Source organism: Mchenga conophoros, linkage group LG7 (genome assembly GCF_057382185.1).
Source record: "Mchenga conophoros isolate Kocher_MC1m ecotype Shallow Benthic linkage group LG7, M_conophoros_male_GT1.1, whole genome shotgun sequence".
Classification (NCBI taxonomy): domain Eukaryota; kingdom Metazoa; phylum Chordata; class Actinopteri; order Cichliformes; family Cichlidae; genus Mchenga; species Mchenga conophoros.
In genome coordinates this window covers 21,358,639-21,386,472 of record NC_140532.1, presented here as the reverse complement: position 1 = coordinate 21,386,472, position 27,834 = coordinate 21,358,639, and the positions used below count along the sequence as shown (strand labels likewise).

Here is a 27,834-nt window from a genome sequence, read left to right as displayed (position 1 = left end):
ACCTGGTATTTATTTTCATTATTCAAGACAAAATATACAAGAATAAACAAAACAAACAAACTAAACTCGAAAATACAAAACTATAATATGCCTGGTAACCCACGACATAAATTGTGCTTGGATGTTGTAATCTTCACTGTATGTAATGCTCCTTCCCTCCTGGAGGGGGCGGCATCGAGCCTGTTACGCCTCTTCCAAACAATATAAAGGAGCTGATGAAAAAAAAAAAGGCGAAGTTGCCTTCAATTGTCTGATCGGACGTCATGGAAAGAGTTACTTTGTTGCCGCTCGCAAAGGAATAAACTCCAAGAAATAGCAGCGGCTCGTGGCGTGTGCTGATACTTAGTGGGCGCGGATTGTTTTTGGCCGTTTTCTGCTTTTGCTGAAAAAGGATCGACTGAAGATGCGCAGGAACCTGTTTACAAAGGAACACGCAGCAAGTTTCAGTGTGAGGGAATGCGGCGTTTAAAAATGCACAGGGATACCATTACTCATCCATCTGTTTTTCCTTCACACCGGGCCACTTTATCCTGGAAGTAGTCCCATCACGGATGGTTTTAAAGCTCGGTAATGAGACACAATTGTACAATAAGTTAACAGCGAGGCTGAAGCCCACTTTGAGAGGATTTTAAAACGACCGTCGGCGCTTTTGGAGGAGCTCTTCGGTGAAAACACTTTTGGTTTTGAACCTGTTGTGTTTGTGATGAGAAAGGAGACACGGGGTCCTTCTGTATTGAGAGGCCTATTGTGTTACAGATCTTTTGTAGGTTAAAGTTCTTGTTAGACCTGCTAGTATAATGCAATAATAGATCAACAGCCTCAATGGGCTGAGTATACTAATTGTTACCCTAGGCCTGTTTCAGACTTTTTATTTTTGGCAGATAGAAGTAATAGTTTTATGTAACTTTTGACAAGCTCTGTGTTTATCTAGTGTCAGATCATTAAATTTACATAGGTCATATTGTGCTGTGGCACACACGATCGAACAGCTGCGATGCCATTTGATATGAGTTTAAATATTACAGTGAGCTAGTGTCAAATGCTTCCAATGTGGCATGCACCGAGACAGCAGCATCGATATAATCTAAGCACTATGTGCATGTAGAATTCTCTGGTTTCGCAGCCACGGGAGTAATCAAAGATGTCAGTGAAAGCCAAAGCCCTCTATACTTTTTTAAGCGAAAACAATGGGGAGATTAGCATCCAGGAGAATGAGGAACTGATTATCTTTGACGAGAACTCAGTGGACGGCTGGTTTCAGGGGGAGAACAGCCGAGGAGAGAGGGGTATCTTCCCTGCATCTTATGTGGAAATTATACGCAGTCGCTCCAACTCTAATGTTACTGACTGCTCCATAAGCCCAGCGGGCTCTTTAGGAAAGGACTTCTCCACTCCAAACACCTCGCTCCATTATCCACAGAATGATTATGATGATGACGATTATGACGACTGGGATGACTGGGATGACAGGTCCACTGTTGTGGATGATGCTGATCACACCAGGAATCCTGGAGCCAATGGACATGCCCCTGAGAACCCGATGACCAACAATCCCAATGTGCACTATCGACCCAAGCCGGCATCCAGACAAGATAGCATCACCAGTTCTAGGAAGGGCAGTATGGTGGGCAGGAACTTGAACAGATTTTCCAGCTTTGTCCGCTCAGGGGTAGAGGCATTTGTGTTGGGTGATGTCCCAATGATGGCAAAGATAGCTGAGACTTACTCCATTGACATGGGTCCCCTAGGGCCCCGGTGGAAGGAGAATCCAAAGCCTTTCTCCTGCTCCATTGAGGATCCCACCAAACAGACAAAGTTCAAGGGCATCAAGACCTACATTTCGTACCGGGTGACACCAAGTCATACAGGGCGTCCCGTCTACAGACGTTACAAACACTTTGACTGGCTGTACAACCGCCTGCTTCACAAGTTCACTGTGATCTCTGTGCCTCACCTGCCCGAGAAGCAGGCCACGGGGCGATTCGAGGAAGACTTCATTGAGAAGCGCAAGAGGCGACTGATACTGTGGATGAACCACATGACCAGTCACCCAGTCCTTTCCCAATATGAAGGCTTTGAGCACTTTCTCATGTGTGCTGATGACAAGCAGTGGAAATTGGGCAAGAGAAGGGCGGAGAAGGACGAGATGGTGGGCGCGCATTTCATGCTAACCCTTCAAATCCCCAAAGAGCACCAGGACCTTCAGGACGTCGAGGAACGAGTCGACAACTTCAAGGCCTTTGCCAGGAAGATGGACGACAGCGTTATGCAGCTGACACACGTCGCCTCGGAGCTGGTGCGCAAACACCTGGGTGGATTCAGGAAAGAGTTCCAGCGTCTTGGAAATGCCTTCCAGTCTATCAGCCACGCATTCACGTTGGACCCTCCCTATAGGTCAGATGGACTCAACAATGCCATCTCCCATACTGGCCGCACCTATGAGAACATTGGAGAGTTGTTTGCAGAGCAACCTAAGTATGACCTCTTCCACATGCTGGATAAGTTGTCGCTCTATCAAGGCCTGCTCGCCAACTTCCCCGACATCATTCATCTACAGAAAGGTGAGCCTGAGAAATTTAAACGTGTCAGAGAATTTTCTGATGAATCTGTGCACGAAAAAAAAGCAAAACAAATGCCACAGGAGTCAGAAATCGTAACGATAATTGCATCCATATGCTGGATGCAATTATTAATACGGTTGTTCAAACAAACAAAGCCACACACTGGGCCACATAATCAGCTTTTCTGACATGTCATTTACAATTTGAATTCATCAGAAAGCTGTGCTGAAGGGTAAAGGATTAATTGGTTCAAGATGTCATTTTGTTAACCTAAATTTTGTGACTTATCCATCAGTAATCAGAGAGCCTGCATCAGCTGCAACAAGAAAGCGTTTCATTTTGCTAACTGTTAGGAATAATAAACAAAGTGTCTGCTAATAGGAACATGGTGAGCTGATAGCTCACAATCATGTTTTGTTGCTCAAGCCGTGCAGTTTATTTTGTTATGGATGGCAGACGAGGGCAGGCCTTCCATAGCTCCCCTCCCCTCATGACAGACACAGACACATAGATACACAATACCTGAGCCCAAGATTAAATCATAGTGTTAGCCTGTTATATTTTTCACTTTTTTGACGGATGCAGTAATAAGAATCATTTTAGTAATTTTATGTGGAAAAATGCCAGATATTCTTCAGTTTGAGTTTCTTAATTGAGATGATTTACTGCTTTTTTTTCATCAGTGAAAAAATAAAAACAGATTCGTGTAATACTTTAATGGTACAACAGTCAGCCATGTTTACTTGGTTGTCATTGACAAGAAGTGGTCTTTGTAGTCAGTGTAGTCACTATAAGAGGCATGTTTATGGTAGGTTGTCAAGCTAGTATTACAGTATTTTGGTTCGTTCTCCAGGTTTTAACTAACAAATTAGTGCTGACACACACACACTTTTTTTTAATCTCTTAGTTAAGACATTGAATTGATATAACGCTTTCCCTAGCCTACCCTAACCATCAAAAATGAACGCCTAACCCTCAACCGTCGTTGTAATTTACCAGTCTTCAGGAATAGTTCTCCAGACTTCTTGAAGCATATTCAAAACAGTTCTTTGCATGTTGCCTACCTTTTGCTCTCAAACTACTTCAGTATAGCTGAGGTGTGTTTAGTGTGTTTGGGATTGTTGACATGCTGAAAAATGAATTAATTGCTAATTAGATGCTTTTAAATGGCGACTCAAACTCTAATGGTCCTTTGGTGTGTTTGCATTTCCTTTGGTTTTGACAAGATACCAAACACCACTGGCTAAAACACGGCTACAAACCATTACAGAGCCTCTGCCGTGTTTTACAGATGGCTCTCTATTATGTCTCTCTCTTTAATCAGAGATTTCAAATCTGGTTTCATCCCTCCATAAAACCTGTTCCCATGGACTTTCAGTTCAGTTCTAATTTGGCATACCTTTGCTTTTTCTCAATGTGTTCCTTCCTTAAAAATGGTTGGTGCACATACTATTTTTTCACAGTACTGTATGCACTAGTATATAGTTTTTAGTATATTATTGCTTCTGTTTGAAAATGTGAAATACACATTACCCTTTGCACAAGTTTTCAAAAACGATGCAGTTGGATATTAGCATAGAAATGTGCAACGAGTACATTTATTGACCTGAAATCATGAAACGCACCATTGTTTTGTAACTGTGCTGCTCCTTATTTGCATATGCAATTTTCTGTGTGAGATGCCCAATTTTCTTAATCCTACATGGAGTTCTGGTAAACTTGGAGCTTGTAAAGTTTTACGCTCGAGCAGAGCACAGATAAATCAGCATTCTGTGTCAGCTCTCAAATAAACAACACATCAACCGATTGGAGTTTGTTCAGGAGGAAGGAAGGGGCTGCTGCCAGTGAGGAAGGAGGAACGCTGTTGGTAAATGTTATTATCTCCCTTCAAACAGCTGGTGCGTATTATCGCAGAGGTCATTCGTGTTACAATACAGCTAGTTACACGAAAGCACTCCACCCAGGAACAAAAGAGAAAATGTGAGCCATCTGAATGAAATTAAAGGGCCAGTCCACCAAGACCCCCCCCAAAAACAAACAAACAAACAAACAAACAAAAAAACCACGGGGAATCTTTCAACCTCAGAGTATCAGGTCATGCAGATGGTTTCAGTGTTATGTATCGAGATTGGTCGGACTCTGATATTGAAATGTATAATCCATTCACCTCCACTATAGGACATTATAGTAAACAGAATAAATAGTGTTTACCCCAAAGAATCAAAGTTGTTAGGCCTGGCGTTCATTTGCTCTTTTGATTCTATAAGTTCATGTGTAATACCTGAATGGGGGTGATTGACCATTTCAGGTAAGATGTTTTTGTTTAGCACTCAACATTAAGCCTGGATTATTTAAACCACACTGTTTCCAACAGATTCAGATTTTATTTGTGTTTGTGGCATCCGTGCATACCCATGTGTGTTCATCTACGTATGTACAGCTCCTGCAGGGTGAAGGCTTGCCTAAGTTTTTAAATAATACCTTTTGAAAAGGCAAATAATATCACTAAATGCTACATGACAATAATGAAACAATATAATGCTGCTTCTTTAGTGAGACTCTTGCGGAACAAATGCCAGTGTTACCATCCTGTTCTACAGCTGTAGATGCAGTAGTAAGTAGTACAGTAGTTCCTCTACTCTTTTGCAGGATCATTGAGCTCGTGTAGCAGCACATGTGCCAGTTCCCTAATGGGTAAAGTTCCTCTCCAGCTTTCAGCAGACCTTCGACTACCAGACATCTGAGTATGCACACTCAGGGGATAGGATCCTCTCTGTAGAAGAAGCTAATTTATAACATGACCACTACAACAGAAACCTGGCAACCAGCTTGCCTGTAGGCCGGGGCTAGCTGGTCAGCAGCGACTAACCTTTCAAAATAAAAGCGAGGAGCCTGTCAACTCGCAAATGGATTGTGGGTAGGTGTCGCTGACAAACAAAATTATATGTTAAAATTATTTGCCTTGTATCCTTGGGCTGCTGCTGCTGATATAACTGGGCTGCCCACCCCAGTAAAGTCTGCGTGTGAGGAAACACTGATGTAATAAAAGCATGATGTTGGAATCTACATAAAAAATTTGATTTGGCAGCAGTGTCTACAAATAGTTCTCACCCCAACCAGGAGGTGATAAATACTGTAGGAAACTGTATTTTGTTCAGGCAGAGACCCTTTCCCCCCCTCTGCTGAGTCTTCCCTGTCGGTCCACATAACTCCCCTTGATAGGACTTGTGTTCTGCTGAACCAGATACAGCTGTGGCAACAGTCGGAACACAGAGATCTGAGGTCGACCTTTTCCGGTACACTCCTCCTTCATCCCTTATGGCTTTTTCTTTATTCCCTGCCTGCCTTCGCTGAGGTCTACAGGAGCTGATTTTTAACTGTGATCCATGTCAGGATGTGAACTCCAGGAATTTTAACTGGTGGTGGGCAAGCGAGCCACGCAGGTTGTGTGAGGTTTTGGGCAGTGTCAGGAAAATCTGAGGGTGTGCTCCATTTGTGTTTTCATCCAAATTGAACAGACATTCACTTTTGGTTTCTGCCTTGAAATCAGTCTGCAGCCAAAGCTGCCGCACATGCTTCAACTATGTTTCGCTATTCTCTTTACATCTTTTTCTCCTTGTCCCACATCTGCCCATATCAGAACTCTTTGACTGGGAAGTTTCCTTGGCTTAGATACAAGAGAAGGTAAATCTATCCTGGTTTCAAATGCTTGATCTCCTAACGGTGCATACGCTGTGCTTTGAACATCTGCCAAAACAAATCCCTTAGTTAGACCTTGATCTCATTTGAATACAATTGAAAGTCTTGATGTGAAGAGTAAATAACATTGCATTGTTGGACAATAAAGACCTTCTGAGGGTTTTGTGTGAGGCGGATCTAAGCACTCCCAGCTACAGTTGGGATGCCTTTTACAATCACTTGTTTGTTAGTCATCCTGGCCTCTGAAATTCACTTCGCTCCTTCACTTTGAATGATTGGAGTCATTGCGCTCCCTCAGCGTTCATCAGGTCTTAAATATTACATGTGTGATTTATTTATTTATTTTTTTTGTCCAGTGTCTGTGAGAATTTGGGTAGAGATCATGTTCTGTAGATTCTGTACCTGGCGACAATCACTGCACTGATCTTACACAAAAGCCAGCTCTTCAGGGGTTGAATACGTATAAAAAGAAAACACAATAGAGTGAAACCAACGCGCTCCACAGCGAGGGTATCGGACCAGATGATCTGGTCACATGTTGTGTAAGATGAGATCAGGGGTGTTGGCTCTGCATGAAATCGGGATCTGCATCATCCGAGAATGACATGTAGAGCAAAGTAAGGCCACGATCACCGTTTAGTTGTAAAACTAAGCTGTTCAGTTTGTATTTTTATTTATTTATTTATTTTTTAAAGGAGTGGACTTTTTGTCTTTTTGCTACTTTAGCAGCTGCTTGTAGTTGGATAAAACCTGTGATCCACACCACATCATTATGCAGTTTGAGAATGAACTAGCTACCCTGGGACACCTTTAGCAGGCCAGACTTTTAATATGGACAAGAGGTTAGTTGTCCTCCATATGGCAACGCATAACAAAACCACATGCAGGCTCTTGCATGTGCATTTTTGAATAAAAAGATATTTTGCTTTCCAGCTCCGGGGAAATGTGTGTGCCAAATGCCCTGTTGATTTGAGCAGATAACACACAGCCATCTAACTTTTAGTTCTAGTACTTATAAGACAACCACACAGCTCTTTGGTTAATTTCCAAAGACTTGACCAGGAGCGCGTATGGCGTTAATATGATCTGACAAATCTGTCGAGGATTAACGTTCCATATGTTGGTGAAAGTCCAAAGCCAAAGGCAGCGTTTTCTGCAGGTGCACAAACAGCAGTCTGTGCAATTAGCCTTGCATTTCGTTAGCATAGAGTGGACAAGTTATGGCAGTTGTAATTTGGCCGATTATAGTTCCCTTTTCTGACTGTAGTGACTCTGGAGAGCAAAGGTGTTTTGCTGCTGTTGGCTCACTCATAAATCTTGACAAAGGCTAGCGCCTTGGCTTCACACACAGCTTATCCACATGCTTCTGCATTCCTGTCTGTGCTGGCCCAGTGCAATGTTGTTTCACACTAAAGGAGATCACAGATGTCTCAGAGTCCTCAGTTTTTACCAGTGCCGCCTCCTTTCTTCTCTCAGAGAAGCACAAATTCTGTAGCCTTAGTCTAAAAAAAAAAAAAAGGCACGAGTTACAAGTAAAATGAGCTTATATGGAAAAAATTGGCACAGTGTTTAACAGTACACAGCGTGACCGCTAACCGTGAGCGTAATGGCAATAAAGTTTGAGACCTCTCTGTCAAAAAGTGATAATTATGCTTTAAAGATATTCCATAATTCAGAATACCAAAGAGGGTGTGCTAGCGAGGCTGGCTTCTCAAGTTTAAACTTGGCGTGTTAGTGTGTAGCTACAAAGGCTGAGTCTTCTGCTTCGGCACATTGATCAGCATAAGTTTACTGCAAATGTGCCATAATCAAGTTTCAACTTGGCAGGCAGACACTAGTGTTAGAGTTATAAATTTAGAGTAAATGTTAATTACGACTGATCTAGAAATTGCACCAGTCGAATATCCCAGTAAGACTGGCCAGTGTCCCAGCGTGCACTCTACCAAGACACTGAAAAGCTCACCTAGATGCAACCATTTTATTGGCATCTGTACTTTTCCTGCTGTGGCACATGGAAAACGACACAACTGGTCACACTGTGAAGCATGGGTAAGAGCCGATTGAATTGTAGAGCTATAACATATGTGCAGTGTTTTCTGTTTTAATTTATTTATTTATTTTAAAGTCTGGTAAACTGTTGATGGTGCTGGGCAAGTTGCACAGGAACTGTAACAATACTTCCCCCCCCCTCCTTAGTCGTAAGTTTTAATATTTGCTTATTGCTCTTTTTATGACCAGTTCCACTTCACTGGAGTAATAATTTACCCCACAAGCGGAGTCAACTTTTAGTCAAACTTCCACCCTTTAGACCTGACAGGCAGAAAAACTTCCTCATGTCTACTTCACTTAATTTTAGTTAAGTGAATTTAGTTCCCGTTGCTTAGCCAGAGTGTGCACATTGGTGGTAGCCTCACTATTAGCCTGTGTTGTTTATAACTTACTGCTGCTCTGCCATATCAGAGAGAGATAAATAAATGTTTTATTATTGCAACAGCTTAAACTTGAAAATAGGATGACAGTGTTCTTTATAGGGTTTCAAACTGGAAACAACCCATATGGAAAAGAAATAGTAAAAACTTATATGATTTACTCATGAAAGTGGCCACTTTCTCATTACTTTCATATATTGTTTTAGTAAGTATCCAAAGTTTCATTATATAATTTTTCAAGGGATCTTATATGTGTTTTCACTCTTGTATGCTTTTCATTCAAGTTTCACACAAGACAGATACAAACTTTATAAGATTTATATATATCTTTTCCATATGGGAAGGGGTGGCCCACTGTTATGTTGGCTAGTGTGAAATTGGCTTACTGTTCCCATTTACTATTTTTAATAAACTAAGAACAAGACGAAGGTTTTTATTTAATACTGGGGCTTTTCCATAGCATATTGTCAAGGATAACTGGTATACATTTTACTGTGATGTCACTGTATAGCTTTTTTTTTTTTAATTAAAAAAATACAAAAAATTATGCAAGCCCAGAAATGTTTGACATTGAGAGCTGTGTGTCATCCTCCAATAATGATTTAGTAAAACTGGAACTACTTCAACAATCTCCAGCACATCGCAATGCTTTCCAAAATATGCAAGAAAACTGTCCCTGCTAAAGGTGGAAATTCCAAACATGTTTAACCGCTTGAGTCATAAACATATTGTAAAGTACAATGAGGCTTTGATGGAAGAGTTGCTAGCAGTTAAGATGTATGACCCAAAAGCACACAAGTAACTCAACCGACATTGGCTGAAAGACTAGCTAGTACTCTAGCTAGTACTGTTGCTAGCAGCTAATGATATATGACCCAAAAGCACACAACCAAGCTTGGCTGAAAGACTAGCTAGAGCACTAGCTAGTTGCTCTCCAAATAGAAGAGCAAATAGAGTATTGTGTGTAATATTGTTTAATATTTAATGTGTAATATTGGGTGTCAGAAATATCATTATCACACATTTCTGTGATATTTTTTTTAGGCTTCTACCCGGTGCTGTTTTTACCTGTTCATCTGATATCACCTATGTCCATAAATCTAGTTAGGCTGAGTCATTGTTTGCACTGCTGTATCTGAAGCAGGCTAAACATGATTCGGTGCTCCCACTGGCAAATATAACCAATACTTTCTCTTCATGCTGGAAGTGCCCAATGACTCTCTGTGTCTCCTTCCTCTCCCTTTCTTTTTGCAGAGTTACCCATTTATGAATTTATCAAGCACTGCTATTCTGTTTGTACCACTGCCTAACCAGTGGTTACATTACAGAGGAGAGAGCACGCTACAACTCGAGTGGAACATGCAACTGTACAAAAATCTAAATTATACTGTATCGTTTTCCAAATTGTAACTTTTTTCCAAAAACTCCTGAAAATTAGAGCTACTTGGTAGCAACGATCCTTTAATCAAAGCCTTGAGTGCTCACTACTCTAAGCGAGCACTTAAGGCACTTTTTAATAAAAGTCATTCTCCCAGTCACACACACATTCATACGGTGCTTCATTCTTTGACTTTGTGAACTTCCTAACTGTTATGAACACATTCCACTATGATGGATGTCTCAGAGACATTTTAGGGTTCAGTATCTTGCCCAAGGTCACTTTGACATGGAGACCTTAGGAGCTGGGGATTGAAATGCGGATTAGATGGCCAGCTCTGCCTCTGCCTGCCTGTCCTGGCTGCTTGGGTGGCTCACCTTGCCCTCTAAAAGCTCTGGTCTGTCTGTGTCTCTATCTCGGTATGTAAAATTAATCTGAAATAATAAATGTGATGTTTTAGGGTCTCTATGTGTTCGCAACAAACTCTTACTCAGTGTAGGTTGCATTCTGCTTTCTTGCCTTTATTTTGCTTGCATTGTCATGAATAAATGGAAACTAAAAGCCATCTGTATTTGTTCATAGTTTGGCTGTTCTTGGAATAAGATACATCAGTTAGCTTGGAGAATGGTGTTTTTGCCCCGTCTATAAAGCTGCATTACAATATCTACATCCAATCCAGCTAAAGTACAGCTGACGTGCCACTAACTAACATGTAATCCTCTTTTTCTTCTTTATCTTTCTGTCTTTTATACAAGTTTTTAGTTCAAAGGTGTCATTCTTCATATAAGTCTCTTAATTTTCTGCTCCACTAATAGAGATCGGAAATTCCGTCAGCCCAAGTTAACTCGTCTAGATCTAGGTATTGGTTTGCCAATGTATTTTATTAGCCTATTGTTACTGTTTCAGTATACTCCACTTGGGAGAAAAACGAAAGGAAAAATGATTGACAAATGTTATAGCTTTATACTGTTTTACCTGATATCCTTCTACTTATGTGCACTAATTATGGATGACAGTAGGCTTCATTCTTTGATGATTTGGTCATTCTCTTACAGGCTGTCAAGTGGGAGATAAACTCCCTTTGTCTGTCTATTTCTCTGTTGTGGCTCGTTGTGTTTGCAGAGACACACCTAGGCCAACGCACATCTATGGCGCTAACACGTCTTGAGTGCACAGTCTTGCTGTTCGTTACATTTCACAACAGACACCTGCTTTGACCTCATTCTCCAAATATCAGCCAAAGTTCATGTGTGAAATCTACTACTGCATGTATGACAACAAAAGTATACAATCTGTGGCTTATTATATTGATTTCTTTTTCACATTCTGCAACTGATTACAACTTCGGGTGCTGGGGTGGCTGCAGCTCAGGAGGTAGAGCAGGTTGGTGGTTCAGCCTACGTCCACACTAATGCGTTTTTGTTTGAAAACGCATCGTTTTCTCTCCGTTTTGGCCTCCCGTCCACACTGAGATGGCGTTTTTCCCAAGGGAAAACGCAGTGTTTTGAAAACACTCTCGAAAATGCATACATTTCAAAACGGAGCTTTCCCGTCGCAGTGTGGACACTCGAAAACGCAGACTTTCGAAAACGCATTTTAGTCATGTGAAGCAGTCATGTGACCAATTAAAGATAGCTGGGGGCATTATACAGCAGTTGTTTTGTTTGCTCTCAATTTTGACAGCCATATTACAGATTAATATCAGTTTTGTACATGCTCCAGATAGCTTTTCTTCAAATTATTTAATTCTCACTTGCTTTTGCAACTTTGTACTTTTGTGTTACTCGCAGCAACAACTCCACCTCATTGTTAGTCCATTTAAAAAAACTCGGTGCTTTTCTTCGACCTTTTGCCGCCGCGTTTCAATGAGTAAAGTAAATAAAGTAAATTTTGGCCGATTCAATGTGGACGTACAACTCTGTGAAAACGACTGAAAACGCTAGTGTGGTGGACGCAGAGGGTTTTCAGACTAAAATGCCGTTTTCAAATCTATCCAGGCTAGTGTGGATGTAGATACATCTATCAGAGTGTGAACATGCGTGAATGTTTGCCATAAATAGGGCTGCCACGATTAGTCGACTAGTCACGATTAAGTCGACTATCAAAATCGTTTGAAGCTTTGTAAGATCCCAAAACACACAGGAATAAGTAGCAGGATTTAAGAGTGTAATAACGGACTGAAACAGAAGATGGCAGCACTGCATGTACAAGGATGCCAGCTGCCGTTAAACCCCGAAGAAGAAGGAACAGTGTCCGGTATCGTAGCTGTGTCCAAATTCAGGAAACGCATCCTCCTGTGTCCGCATTTGTAGACTCCGACAAATGCGGCCCACAAATGCGTCCTTCATTTCCCCAGATTTGAAGGATGGGTCGGGTGTATACTTCGTGGCCCAACCCATCCCAGAATTCATGGCGCAGCTCTGCTCTGTTTCCAACAATGGCGGCAGCTAGTTAGTTTTAATATTACTCTTATTATTCTTTCTGGGTCACAAAATAAACGTTTAACATATTTTCAGGCGAGAATGTTGCTGTGTAAACTTGCTCAATAGCGAGCCGGGGTTCAAGGTTCACTAGAACCCGTGAGAGCACCGGACTCCCGACAAATCGTTTTCAAACCCACCGCCGTCTTTCGCTACTCAGGTTAAACATACATAAGTCACTTAGATAACTTAAAAATGTTATTGTTTGGCTTTTTTCAGTATTTTATTTGTTCCTGAGTAAATCGGTTTGGCTGAGATTAAAGTTATAGTTTTTACACAACTGAATAAACGTCAAGCAGACAACTGATTATCAGAAGTGTGAGATGCTTGAGAATATACTCCAGTGTCCTGTTATATTTTAGATAGCAAGGAGCAGACGGCTCAGTTTATTAAACTCCACCGAAGCAATCTGCAAATTTCATTAAAATTTAATAAACTATCATCTTGTCTTTATTTTTAGTTAGCACATACCTTAAACACCTTAAAGCTGTAAGCTAATGATAGTTATATAAGAGCAGATGCTGCTGGTGCAATAAGCTGTACGTTTTACGTCCAATGGATGCGTGATCTGATTAGTCGACTAATCGCAAAAATAATCGGTGACTAGTCGACTATCAAGATAATCGTTTGTGGCAGCCCTAGCCGGAAACACAGAAAACTTAAGCATAGAAAAAAGTGCTTGTATGACTGGGTGAATGAGGAATGGTGTAAAGCGCAGACAGCTTGTCAGCATGTTGCCGTCAGTCTGAATGAGTCTGTATCAATGTCGAGCAAAACCTGAGGGGGTTTGACTCAACTTGAACAGTATGCTGGTTATAACTCTATAGAGCTGGGGGGTTGATGAGCAGTAATGTGATAATTAAGTATGAATTTATGTTTAAGAGCAACAGATATGTGATTTTTGACCATTTATCACAGTTAATTGCTCAATTATAAGAAACAGATGGCAGATTGCAGACTGACTCCATCTTATCTCATTTTGCAGGAGAATAAATAACTGAAGTAAGATAACTTTGTCTTATTGGATAAAAGGACTGAACAGCTGTTGACAGCTTTTAACTTTGAGCACATAATTTGCTTTTGAGGTGATAAAATGCAATATATGATTTATATGATATTACAATACTCAACATGTCACAAAATGTAAAATTAACAAAAAGTATTGCAATATCATTGTATCGTGGGCTGTCTGATGATTCTCACCCAATAACTACCATAATCTGCTAGTTGATATTTTACTTAGTGTGACCTAAAACTATCAACTGAGCCCCTGAAGTCATCAAGAAAGTGTTCACTAAGGTCCCAAAGATGCCAAAGTTTGAGGGCCATTTGAAGCCTGAGGAGCTGACCCCTACTATCCTTTAAAAAGAATTTAGTTTTAAGACATTTCCAAAGTTAACAATGGACTGTGGTGGTTTCCAGGTTTTTGTTTTGTTACTATGTCTAAGCTTTAATTGGTGCTGACTAAGGTAGGCAGTCCACAAAGCAGGGATGAATTTATTTTGACCACGGGAACAACCTTAAAGTCATACTGGCCAGACATTCTTTATCAGAACTGCATGTCTTACTTTTTCTTTCTTTCTTGTAAATTTCAGCCATTGCAACACTTCCAATTAGACAAAAGTAAACACTCCATTTATTCCACAGAAGAAGAGCTGACACTATTATATATGAATTTGATGTCACAACCAGAAACACAACAGAATGCCTTAAAACCCAGAGGGATTTCAAGGCAACCCGACTCTTGTCTCACAAATCTTAGTAATAAATAGTTATACAAAGGAGCCGTGATGTCACAGTTAATGCTAACTGCTCATTAGTTTTGCATGATATGCGATGACAGCACTGATGCTGTTGTTGTCTGAACTTTTGTGAGGTAGTTTGAACAGCTAAGTTGTAACAAGGCCAGACATTTTGCTCCAGTTGGCAACTGGAAATGCCAAATATTTTCATCCTCGTCCAGTCCAACTTTTGATTTCATGTCGACATACAGATGTCGGAAACCCGACTTGAAAAGAATTGAAATAAATCCCTTTGAAGGGGAGCGTTGTGACTTAACACCCCACCCCCACCCAGCGAGAAGCATAAGTGTACATATCTTTCTTAATAAATGAGTACATCATGCTAGCATAAATGTTTGGCACGAGGGTAAATTTATAACTCTGTCTGTGTAAATATGAAATATATAGTAGTTTAAGATTAGAGTCTCTCTAAACATTAAAAAGAACAGCTGTTGAACACATCAGGGCATGGCTTCAATTAAGAGATTCAGTTTGTGCTTTGGAGCTGTTGGAAGTCTTTTGTTGTAGTTCTGCGAGTGTAAGCGTTGTTGTCATGGTTGAAAACTTATTATCCAGGGTGCAGAGGAATTTTGGACTATTACTCATTCTGTTTTATTTTAAAATTGTTCCTCATCCTCAAAGTACTGAAAAATTCGAGACGTTTGCTTTTTGTGTGTGTGTCCATGCATTGCATTGACTTTAAAGATAACATTTCTGAGATGGATAAAAGTTGGTTGTGAGGGCATTCCAGCTCAGGTCATTAACTCCAGCTCCGTTTTATCTGTGTATCTGATTGGCTGCTGTAAACACTATTACATTTTCTGCTAACTCAGCAGAGGTTTTTTCTTCATGTTTGTCTATCCTCGAGGCTTTTAAGGCCAACTTTAAACGCCGGCAGATATCGCAGAGTCCTTTTGACCCCGTCATACATTCTTGAAGAAATGTCTCTTCTCTTTTTCTTCTCTATTTTCAGCTTTTCTGCACATGATGTTCCCTTCCTTTCCTGTTTTTTTTCCCCCTCCCCCTCTGTTCCTGTACTCTCCTCCATTAAGATTAAATGTCAGTGTTTATCTTTGTCTTCAGATTTCTGTGCTTTATTACCTTGTTTGAATAAAAATCATAAGTGCTTCTACAGGCATGTTCTGGACTGAATCAGCTTAAAGGCTTTTAATAGCAACAGACTTGGAGCTGAATAGATAATAGTTGTTTTTTGTGATGTCATTGAAATATAGAGTTATGGTAAAACACATGAGCATAAGTATTAGTAGTAATTTGAGTCTGTATCCAGTTTTCTGTAATGCATCCATGATGAAACAAAATACAGCCCTGATAACAAAGTATTAGGGGTAGGGGGGGAAAAGAAAATGGCACAGTATACAGGAAGTGGCCCTAGCATATTGAAGACTTGCTAGCGCGCTAGGTTTTAGGCTGCTGAGCAGTTAACCAACTAGACACTTTCAGGTGTAACTATAGATGGTATAAAACATGGACGTAGATTCCTGGTTAGAAAGAAAAGCTAATGTGAAAGTGCCTTTTGACCTCCAGATGGCGATAGCTATGGTGACAAAAAGGCTTCCACATATATAGAAGTCTATGGGGAAATAGCTTTCTGTTTTGAACTTTGTAAACACTTAATGGGTTCAGTTTTATTTTATAAACTTTGGTCATATATTTCAAAATGGAGGATTACCTGTGGTATGCTGATTGGTGAAGGCATTTGTTAGCCAATGAATATGTGATTTCACAGTACAGCATTATATTGCGTTTTTGTTGTTGTTGTTGTTTTTTAAAACAAGATGGCGATGGTAAAAATGCTAATCTCTCAAGGCTAACGACTAACTAACAAACAAAGCTAACAAAGAGCAACTGTATTGATAGAGATGGTGGAGGCTAGCATAGCTCGCAGCAACTAGTAGAACACATAAACATTAAAGAAACTAAAACATAGTACACAGTACTACTGGTATATTTTCTTTTTTTCCAGGCAGTATGAAGACGGACATGTGTAGCTTCCAGTTCTGAAAAGTGAGATCAGTGAGGGAACGTCTTAACATCTGCATTCTAGTTAATGGCCACCAGAGGGCTGATCTTTGCGCTTGTAAAGAGACTTCTGGTGTCCTCGGCTCCTGATGACTTTATTGATTTATTGAGTATATTTTTAAAAAAAGGCCAAGAGTCACTTGTCACATGCGGTTTCAAAACCCATGGGTGGCAACCACAACGCAACTTTACAAATGAAAGGTGGCATGATTATATAAAAGAAAGGCCCCATCCTTCTATTCTAACATCTGTGGCCGTTCCTCGTCACAAGCATGTGATGACACTGTTTGTGTAATTACACAAGTTCCACAGTGCACTTTGTTTTTTCTTTTTTTGCCGTTTACATTCTCAAAGCTGAGAGGCCAACAAAGAACAAATATGTCATGAGTTCACTGCGGTGCTTGACACAGACGTCAGCCCTTTTACACACACACACACACACACACACACACACACACACACACACACACACACACACAGAGCCCATTATTAATGGTCAGTGTTTTGTGGCGACAAGCCTCACTTGTCCTCAGTTTAGAAATATTTCTGTTTACCTCTGTCCAGTATGAATAACACAGACTAATCTTATTCAGGCACGTTAGTCCTTCCGGTGTTTGAAATCTTTGAAACAGTATTTCCAGATTTGTTTGTTTTACTGTTCGCCGAAGATTCATTTTGATTACGCAGACTCAGAATGGCTTTCTTGTTGGTATTTAAACTTTTAAGGCTTATAGACGACTACGCTAGTATCACATACAGTATTATACAAGTCCGTCAGTTCAGCGACTGCAGCACATTTTTATGGATTTTAAAATGTCATGTCGTCACTTGCAAGATATTTTTCCTTTTGCTTTTCAGAGAGAGAGAGTAATTTGCCAATTCTGAGTCCTAAAGGGAAAGTGGGGGTATGTGTTTTGTGGTTTTCATTGCAGTAGTGATGTCATTACATACTGGAGACTGCACATTTCACATATTAGCCCAGTACAGTTTAACTAACACACACGCACACATGCACACAGCTCTAGAGAACTGCAAAGAATTTCTTTAAAAAGGCGAGGTCAAATTAAACCTTACTTTTAATAGTTCTTGAGGAAGTGTTGATTTTGTAATAACAGGGTCACTTTTGTTCAGCTCACTGCCGCTCAACTTAGTGCTGGTAGGGTGGGGGAAAAAAAGCTAATTATTGTTTTAGAAAAGTGTTCACAACTCCATCAATTAGCTGCAAAAGCTGGCTATTCCACTGGTTTTCACACCCCACCTCTTATTCCTCTCCAGTGACTGCATAGTTGTGGTACATCTGTGACTGACAGTTTGTTACTTGGTGACTATTCAAGTGTTTGAAAATCATGGTCATCCAACATATATTCGATATAATGATATATATATCGGATGACGATATAAAAACGTCTATCGGTTCAGTTTACGCTATCGCTTGTTTCGTGGTGTCGCAAAATAAACTGTTTACGACAATATTTTTTCATCGTTTTGATGGTCACTGTAGTGGTTATATTGATTTCTTAAAAGTTCTCTCTTTCTCTTATATTTTATATAACCACACTACAGACGGACAAGCGCCTGTTTTTATGCGTTGTGGTTAGCAACAACGACGGTAAAACCCTTGCGTGACCGCTTGTTTATGTTCCAAATAAACCTTTCACAATAAAGCTCAAGATCCTGTTGAGACTTTTTCAAAATAAACTGAATCACGTGAAAGAGCAGATTATTTACGGATGAGAAGTGCAAAAGAGCCGCCAGGTGCTAATAAATAAACCTTAGACTCAAACGTTAGAACAGGCTTTTCCCCGCAGCACGCCGTGTAATAAATACTCACAAAGAAAACGGCAGCCGTTACATTTTTAGACATACAGTAAGTTGTATCGTTTCATACATCGGTTAAAACACTCGACTCCAGCTATGACGCGCAGCTGAAAACACTTCCTGCAAGTCGAGATTCACAGAATTTACAGAAGATGTTACATTTTTGTGATTTATATCGTTATCGGGACGATAGAATTCTTATATTGGGATGTGAGATTTTGGTCATATCGCACAGCCCTAACATGGGTCACACGTTAGTGCACTGCTTAGTATTGGCGACAGGCCAAGTGTCACCTCTGTGTCACTCTGGATTCCTCTCACAGTCCAAAGACATGCATGTCAGGTTACCCAGCTATAGGTTTGAATATAAATGTGAATGGCTGCTTATCTCTATGTGTTATCCCTGTGATATAGCAACGTGTCCAGGGTGCACCCTGCCTTTTGCTCTGTGACATAGGGATGGGCCCCTTTCATCACTATTGTGCAGTCGAATGTTAATAATATAAAGCTTTCTATACTATTCCAAGAGTCACATACCTTTTATATAAAGCTTTTCTACTCAACTTGAGCACTCAAAGCGCTTTATACAACAAGCCTCATTCACCCATTCATGCACACGTTCACACAAACACTTTTTCCTGGTCAAAGTTCTTTCTGTCTGATATTTACATGCATTGACACTCTGGTGAATGCGTCGGGAGCAACTTGGGATTCAGTATGTAGTTCAAGAATAGTTTGGTATGGAGACTGGAGCAGCTAGTGATCAAAACACCAGCCTTTCAATTGCTACATGACCTGAGGTACTGAGCTACACCCTAAAGATAACGAATTCTCAGGTCTAGTGTCGGTCCTGTGATGTGTGTTTGTGGCAGTAGTGAGAATGACTTCATTCCTAACTAGGGATACACCAACTCAGCTATTTCCACTTCCAATCCAACACCATTACCCTGGCTGTGGGTAAGTATCTCCCAGTGCTGAGGTTGTTGCTGTGGTGTGGCTAAGTAAACACGGAGCAGCATAGAACTGAACTGAATGAATCAGCTTATTGTCACCGATTGCATCGCTTATTGTGTCTGATCGACCTTTTTGGGTCAGTATTGGAACGATATCTGATCCATTATCAGACTGATGCATCCCTACTTGTATTTTATCCCAAACCAAAATCTCTTCCCAAATCAAAACAAGTTGTTTTGATGCGTAAACCGAACCCTAACCAAAGAGGGTGTAAGTCGCTGGTTTCTCATGCTTTCTTTAAAATGTGTTTAATGCATCTGTTAGAATTTTATAAAAGCCATTCACATAGTATTTAGAGATCACAGTTACGATTCATGTGCAACAATTTACATAGTATAGTTCTACATTTCTCGCTACCCAGACAAGCTGATTCATTCTATATATGACAACACGTAGTGCAGCTGTGCAGCAAACCAATAAACTTTGTCTTTAGATTTATACACACTATCCATATCTGAAGAGGCTCCACTTCAGTTTAAAGATGACTACACTTCAGGATTTAACAGTAGGGCTGATTTAAATCTAATGTGACCGGAATCCAGATGACACAGAGTTAAAATTAGACACACTTGCCTAAAAAGTGCTGCGTTATAATGTCTGGATCATAAAGAAATCTGCAGTCTCTGGAGAAAAATACCAATGACAGTGCTTAATAAGGACACAGTAATAGTGAAGTATACAATCAAAACATGCTGTAAACACGGACTTTCCGCTCTCAGTGAAGACGTGCGTTTCCCGAATTTGCCCTGCAGTGACCCCAGGCTAAGTGAGAGGCTGTGGGAATGAGGAATGTAGCAATGTCTATTATCTCAACTGTCTTCACTCATTTCCTCTTCATTTTAAACCTCAAATGTATAATTGCATTTATCAAAAACTGTGCGACCTGACCGCACAGGCATTCACGCTATAAAATATTTTCCAAGACAATAGAAGTAGCGTGATGGCAGCAGCAGTGGATCACAGGAGGTTGCATAATCCTTTTTACTTGTGGCGATTCAGTCAAAGCTGTTGGAAGTGCTGCTACAATATGGACTACAAGCATTTAATCGCTTACATGAACGCAAACAAACCAACCATCTTCAGCTAGTTATTCTATTCACCCAAGTCCTTTTGCTAAGGAAGAATGATTTTTATGCTGCTGAATTTAAGTTTTCTTGTTGTCCGCTGCCTCTCGTTTTTGTTTCCTCCTCCTTTCTTTCACTCACTCTGTGTCCAAAGCCTTCTCCAACCTCTTGTAGAGCTCTAATATCTCTCCAACACATGCCCATTAATCTGTCACATGTGAAACACTGTGGTAGCTGGTCTGGTTAGGCAAGATAAACAAATCTAGCAACTTTCCAGACCACTGATTGTGTATCAGTGAGCATATGTAAAACAGGGAAACGGTACGACACTTGGAAACTAATTCAGTTTTACTTCTAGCCTGATGCACTTCTTCTTCATTTTGTTCGTGGATTTCGTGGCTTTAAATATTCTTGTGTTTAGCTGTAAGCAAGATTCTCTTTGTGGCGAGATTGTGCATCAGCTGTGCCAAGAATTTCAAGAGAGGAATTGTTTTTTGTTGCTTTGGAAAGCTAAGCAGCAGCATTTTACTATATAGTTTTGCATGAAGTCAGAGAGGACGTTTAGCTGCATGGAAGAGCACGTCAAGCTGTTGTGGGATTCTTTATGATTTCAGTCTCACTCACACACAGAGCTATGAGTGCCTTTCCTTTATGTCCCGCAGACATGCTTTCTTGTGCTGCACATTTTCCTCTCATGTGGAAAACAGAATACATAAATGTAGGTCAGAGCTACAGACTGCAGTCCACATGCCTCTTCTGCTGGAACCGGCTCCAGCTGCTATTCATGCTTTCCCACACTTCTGCCAGGAGTTTCGAATGAAATGCCGTGTAGCATGACCTCAGATTTACAGTTAATGGATGAGTGTCAGGCAAGTACTTACAAAGCAGAACACCTAGCTTGTCCAGACTAGTCCTGCTTCCTGATTTTGAGCTCAGGCTTTTTGAGGCTGACGGTCTGATGGGAAATGCAGCAATGGCGACGTGCCATCCGACTGCCATGTTCGGCAATTGGAAAGTTACTTCATAGCAGTCTGGGTGAATGTGGTCCCGACTAGCAGTAGGCACACTGAAAGTAGACGTTTGGTATGCAGTGAAACAAGAAGTGATTGTGTGGTTTCCTCGGTGTGCTACCCTGTAAAGTGTATAGCTTACAGTAGTTAATGTCTGGGGAGAAGGTTCCAATGTTTATCTTGAGATATTAAAATCAGCATAGCGATATAGCATGTTGTACTATAATGGTGAGTAATAAAAGTCTGTGACTGTTTCTGTGCTGTATTTATCTTTTATTACAGCATATGGGGATTTTTTTGGTTTTAAAAAAAAGACCACAGACAATTTAATTGGGAGGTGAAAGGGGTTGGCATTTAAGGATTAGATTTAGCAAATTAGACAAAAACATGGTGTTTAGCATGCAGTAGTGTTCTTTTATTTGCTTGGTTTATCATTTTAGATTTCTGCATCCTCCCAAAAACAATAGAGGTACTGGGAAATATGTTTCTTGTTTTAAATAAGTCACTCTGTATAATTCTGCTAGCACTTTCACGTTTCACCCAGAGCAATAAAGTGATTCCTAAGAAACTATTGAGCTGTTTTCTGCAGACTCTCCAGAGCAGAGTTACTATAATGATTTTAGTGTATATGTGTGTATATATGTCTGCATGTTGTGCACCAAAAATGGTAATTCTTCACCCTCAATATACATAAAGCAATCATTTTGAGTAGAACACAACTAAAATAAAAAACAAAACAAAAGCCAAAAGGTTTATTTTATCCAACTCCTCTGCTTATCCAACTCAAGGTAACATTTTACATTGTACTTGTGCAACAAAATTACAAATTTACATGTAACTAATTCAGTTAAAGTCAGTTTTTTTTTCTTTTTTTCAGACATCGTCACACATACAGCAATTATTAATATCTGTGTGTGTGTTTGTGTGGTGGTTTTTTTTCCATTTAAAATAAGATTTATTATAAATCCCCATTTTGATTGATCAGTCATATTGATCATCGCTCTAAATTGAATGTCAAGTTCAGCGTAATGAAAGCTTGTTATGTGGCGGTCACCAAAATTTCTCTCTTTAATGTTTTACAGAGTAAAACATTTGAAAAAGTGTTGCAAGCCTGGCAAAAAAAATGCCCACAGGGCATCATCTTTGAGGTTTTTGTGTCATTCGCTATTACGTCTGAATAAAAAATGCAGTTCTCAGAAGCTCGAAGAGTAAAATCAAAACAAACGTGCATTGCCCCACATGCCACCGAGTTAATGAGAACCTATTGGCATTTTTTTTTTTCTTGACACAGGTGCCTTTGCCAAGGTGAAGGAGAGCCAGCGGATGAGTGATGAAGGGAAAATGGACCAGGATGAGGCTGACGGCATTAGGAAACGCTGCCGGACTGTGGGCTTTGCCCTCCAAGCGGAAATGAGCCACTTCCATCAGCGACGAGAGGTGGACTTCAAAGACATGATGCAGGCCTACCTCAGGGAGCAGATAGCCTTTTACCAGCGTGTTGTCCAGCAACTGGAGCGCACCCTGCGCATGTACGACTGTCTGTAAAGACACCGGACTGCTTTCTGGGTCAGGATGTCAAGAGAGAAAAGGGAATGCGCACACACAGAGTGGAAAAAGGAAAGGGAGATTCAAGTCTTGACTCTTTCATCAATGGTTCAGTTAAAAAAAACAAAACAAAACATTTGCAGATGAATGAAGCGTGGGTTTACTGGAAAGACATGCAAAGCCAGTCACTCTTTCACTTTGATAGATTCAAAGTTTATGTTTTATTATTATTTTTTGTGTGTTTTCTTTTTAAGACCTACTGTATCTTTTATTTCTGAAATACACAGCACACAGCATATTGTTTATTTGACATAATTTAAGGTGTTGGTTACATTAAAGTAAGAGTATAGGTTTCATATTCATAGTGGATCTATAGTAGAAACGGGTTCTGTTTTTAAAGTCGTCCCTTTTCTCTTGAGTGTTGTGTAGCGTGGCCTCCACCGGTGATTGATTGAAGTCACATCCAGTGTAAAATGTTTAAACTTTTAGCTGAACTTTCAACAACTTTCATTAAACTATCCAGAATGTCCTCATCAGTACTTCCTGGCCAAAGAAGTGCACTGTACGCTCAAGAGGAATTAGCCCTGTCGATTGCTCGCGTGGCTCAGGCGTTTCATACTTCACGTTAGTTACTTTAACGAAAAAGACAAATGGCTGTCTAAACTTTGCACCATGTGAAAAATGTACTGATAACGTGTAATTTTGTGAGTCCTTTTTTTGTTTTCTCCGTGACGTTTGTGCCTTTAAGGGGGACCGTTGTCTGTCGTCTGCAGTGTGGCTTGTGTTTTACGGGGCGAATTGTTGGAATGAGCTCAGTTACGAGACGAGTTTGCACATGTTCCTTTTTTTTATTATACTGTTAGGTCATCCTGGGTGTGTATGTGTTGTGTGGGTTAAGGAATGTAACGCTGTGCAGATCAATTCCCTTGTCCTTGATGGACAAAACAATGTTTCTTTATATGTAGCAGCAGGTGTATCTGTAAGTTTCATATGAAAAGTGTTCAGGTAGTTTAAGTGGAGCAACTTGTAATCATATAGTTAAAACGAGACCACATTCCTCCCGTGTATTACCCGAGTTTTGTGTTCATATTAAGCATTTTACAACACTGAATGCTCACAAAATAATACTTAGTCTCTTTCCTAAAGCCATAGCAAAGAAATGCATTAATTCACTTCCTTGGCATTAGTTGGATGAGGAGATTATTAGCACACTGGGCCTTACTGCACTCCCTCAGTTAAGAAATATGCAGTTTTAGCTTCTAAGCAAACTTCCAGCTGATTGGCTGTCCCTAATAAACAAGATTTTACCAGCAAGTGGGCGGGGCTTCTACACTCATAGACGATTAGTAGTGTGATACTTTTTTGGTGTCAATCAAAATACAGGGCCAATATATTTCCGATACCAAATACCTTTAACCCATAAAGGCATGAATTTGCAAATTTTGAATACATTTTAATTACCACTACCACTACTCTGATTACTGTGATTGTAACTACTTTCCACAGTAATTACTTGATGCAACAAAACACATCCCTCATCCTTTCATGTATTTTGAAACTTTTTTTTGAGACCTGAAATGTTAATGTTCCTGTCTCTAAAGCGCTTTCGGGTCAACATCTGTTGTTTAAATGTGCTTTAGGCTATAAATAAAATAATCGGGAGCCTGGTAGCCTGGTTCTGTCCCATTGATGATTAAAATGGATGTATACATTCCCATAAATTAAAACTGTTGAAAAACTGATGTGGAAACATTCTAGTTACTGATTTTATTAGTTGTTTTGTTGTTACCTCTTGAACAGGTAGCCCATCAAATTGCCTCCTGTAAAACCAACTTGTCCTTAACCCTTGTTTTTGTACTTATTAAGCAAACCAGATGCAATGTGCTGAATATAGATTATTGCAGTGCTGGCAGATTTTCTTTTCTTTAGTAATAGCTAGGCTAGCTGTTTTCCTTCTTTTCCAGTCTTTGTGCTAAGCTAAACCAGGTGCCAGCTAGAGCTTCTCACGTAACTGACTTGACCAGAGAGTGGAACTGATCCTCTCATTCGACCTACAAATCAAATACGTGTTTCTTATTTTCCCAACATAAAACCGTTACTTCAACAGCAAGTGGCTGTGAGGGCTAGAGGTCCACTTACTCATCTGGTTTAACAAGAGAACATTTTCATGGCAACTTGCGGTTTAGACGAGACTATCTTTAGCATTACCTCGAGGGAATGTTTTCTGACTCTGCTTTGGGATTGAACAGGGGTCGATCTAGCGGTGGTGTGTTTGGGTGACAAGTGGAATGAATTCATTTTTCGTGAAAATCTGCTGCAAATTTCAGTCTTTTAGAATCTTATGAGTGTCCTGTAACAAAAACAAAAAAACATGCTGACTCGGCATGCAGGTTTCCCGGCAAACGAATGCTCTGGTGTGTGTGTGTGTGTCTGTGTGTGTGTGTGTGACTCAGATACCGGTACTTTTCAGTCCACAACTGCAGCCTTCGACTGCCTGTTGTTGTCTAATTTTGAACAAATTTTTGCATTTCATACGTAAATTGTATTTTCTTTTCTTTATTATTATTTTTTTTTAAATTTCTGTCAGAATCTACACTCATGACAGACCAAAGATGTGTTAGATTTTTCTACTGGGGCACTCGGTTTTGTTGTGAAATGATAAATGCTCTCTGGTTTTCTTATTCAGTCTGTTTCAAATATTTGGAAAGACCAAACAAACAAAAAAAAAAAAAAAAAACAAAGCAAAAGAGAAACATTCCACAAAGAAATGATCGTGGACACCAAAAGGTTGGTGCAGGATTTGGGGAATACAAAGACATGTAAGGCAAAAAAAAAAGAAGACCTCTTTATGTTCCAAAGCTGCACGATAAGTTAAGTGAAAGACATTTCGCACAGATGACTGTTTCTTAATACGGATGTTTGACTTTGTGAGTTGTAGGAGCTCTGTGCTTTAGCTTCTTCCTCTGAAATACCAGATGGTGATTTTTCAGTAAGGAATGTGTCACTTGATTAAGGGGAAGAGGACGTATAAATCTTAATAAAAAGTCATGATGGTAATTGCTGTCTTGTTTTTGTCGTCCATTCAGAAGTCACGCCCTGCATTAACATTATTCTGCACGTATTTCATCTCCACTATTTAGCTGTTGTGTTTCTATTTATTCACAATGACCTCCTTTTTAAAGAAGCTGATAACTAAAGCCTGCATTGCTTGTCCTGTCTTCCTCCTCTCAGCCCCCAACCGGATGGCCGCCCCTCCCTGAGCCTGGTTCTGCTGGAGGCTTCTTCCTGTTAAAAGGGTGTTTTTCTTTCCCACTGTTGCCAAGTGCTTGCTCATAGGGTGTGTTTTGATTGTTGGGATTTTTTCCATATTTTTATAGGCTCTTTTTTTATTGTGTCCACTCTGTGCGTCAGGATATTGGTGATAACAGGATATTATAACACATGCAAACAGTTTTCCCCCCTAAAGTAACCAAAACAAGCACTGCCGGGAGCTGTTATCCCAATTTTCCAGTTTGCGTAAACATACATAGACAGTGAGATGATAACAAAATAAATAAGACTCAAAGAAATGTATGAACATCCTGGCTAACCATGTGAAAAACTGGGGTTGGGGAATCTTTTGATTCAACAGCTGCTGAAGGTCTACTTACGGTGGGGATCCCCTTAACCTTTTGCATTTACACACATTCTGATGAACATTTTATGGAAAGTTTTCTTTAAAGAATGAGGCTGTCCCGTGGAGTTGATTCTCTGAGACATAGTAAATGCCAAACTATCGCCTAAAGAAGTATTACAATATGTTCAAGTGAACCCAGGCTTTTCTCTTTAATGTGTTCCAGATGTTTCGGAAGCGAGCATTTCATTTGGACAGCTCAAATCAACATGTTGGGTTGTTAAAGTGAAGGAGTTGTTGGCATTAATCTTAACAATCGTAAGCGCCCTCTTCTGTTTTAACCCCAACTGCAGGTGTCTTAATAGTGTCTTAATGACACTACTTTGTTAACCTTTAAGTTCCTCCGTGATGACATCCTGCAGAGTGATGCTAACAGATTGCAGATACACCTCTGGCTGTCAAAAGCAGAAAAAAAACATCCAGATGTTAAACCCAGCGCATGGCTTGGAGGCTAGTGTTTCAGGCTTGTGGGATGATGTCACCGTCATGATACGTACCAGGAATAGACATCATCCAGGTTCACTGAGAAACCTAAGACTGACAGAAGGATGAAAACCTAAGCGCGAGGCATTAATCACTGCTCTATAATTCAAGTCGTGAAAGTAAAAGCATCTTCAGAACAGTTGAGTGCATCTTCCACACTCCTGATGGTTACCGCAACGCATTAGCGAAGCAAAAAGGCCTCAATGGCAGTAAAATGACACCGTGGAAAAAGTTCCAAACCCTATTGCCAGAGCAGTGCTAACAGTGCACTTCTCCAACGTGACTCAGTTTATGTGAGTTAGGAAGTGGGGTGAAGGAGAGAGGAGGGGGTGAAAACAAATTCAACTTTGCTCTCTTTGAGGTTTTTTCCATCAGATGCAGCTGAAGCCTGGATGAAGCCTGGATGAGCTAACCACCTCTTTCCAAGGAGAAGGAAACATTCGAAGTAGATCCAGCTTTTTTTTTTTTTTTATCATAAAAATCTTAAAATGGTTGCAAACATAGCAGTGTTTCATTTTTCACATACCTGTTTCTACAGGTACATGCTTTTGGAATCATCAAGTCACCTTTACATTGCGGCTCATACGTTGTTGTTTTTTTTTTCTTCTTTCTCTTAAAAATCCCAAAGCAGCTCGCTTGGCTCATCATTGGGAAAAGATTGGACCTCTTTAAGGTCCAGAGTGGTGCTGCAGGGGCACATGGTAAAAACGTTATGGCTTAAAGTGCCAGCAGATGTCTATTAAAAAAAGGGAAAAAAAAAGGGGGGGGGGGATGCTGAGTGAAGGAAAGGTTTCAGCGTGCAGAGTCTGGGGAAGAAAACTTCTCCTCCAGCCCCACAGACAGCATACCTCAGAGGACA

At 40.2% G+C, this 27,834-nt stretch overlaps 1 protein-coding gene across 1 annotated transcript; it reads left to right on the top strand.

Annotated features, from left to right (window-relative positions):
• The first annotated feature begins 225 nt into the window (after nucleotides 1-225).
• snx33 (sorting nexin 33) lies at nucleotides 226-25,876 on the top strand. Its single transcript, XM_085282839.1, has 2 exons — nucleotides 226-2,561; nucleotides 22,566-25,876. The coding sequence occupies exons 1-2, from the start codon at nucleotides 1,142-1,144 to the stop codon at nucleotides 22,817-22,819; spliced, it is 1,674 nt and encodes a 557-aa protein (XP_085138965.1). The 5' UTR covers nucleotides 226-1,141; the 3' UTR covers nucleotides 22,820-25,876.
• Nucleotides 25,877-27,834: the final 1,958 nt, after the last annotated feature.

Excerpts from the sequence above, each read along its gene's own strand:
- snx33 (XM_085282839.1), top strand. The coding sequence starts at position 1,142 with ATGTCAGTGAAAGCCAAAGCCCTCTATACTTTTTTAAGCGAAAACAAT. Across the intron at positions 2,562-22,565 it reads CATCATTCATCTACAGAAAG|GTGCCTTTGCCAAGGTGAAG; the intron begins GTGAGCCTGAGA and ends TTCTTGACACAG.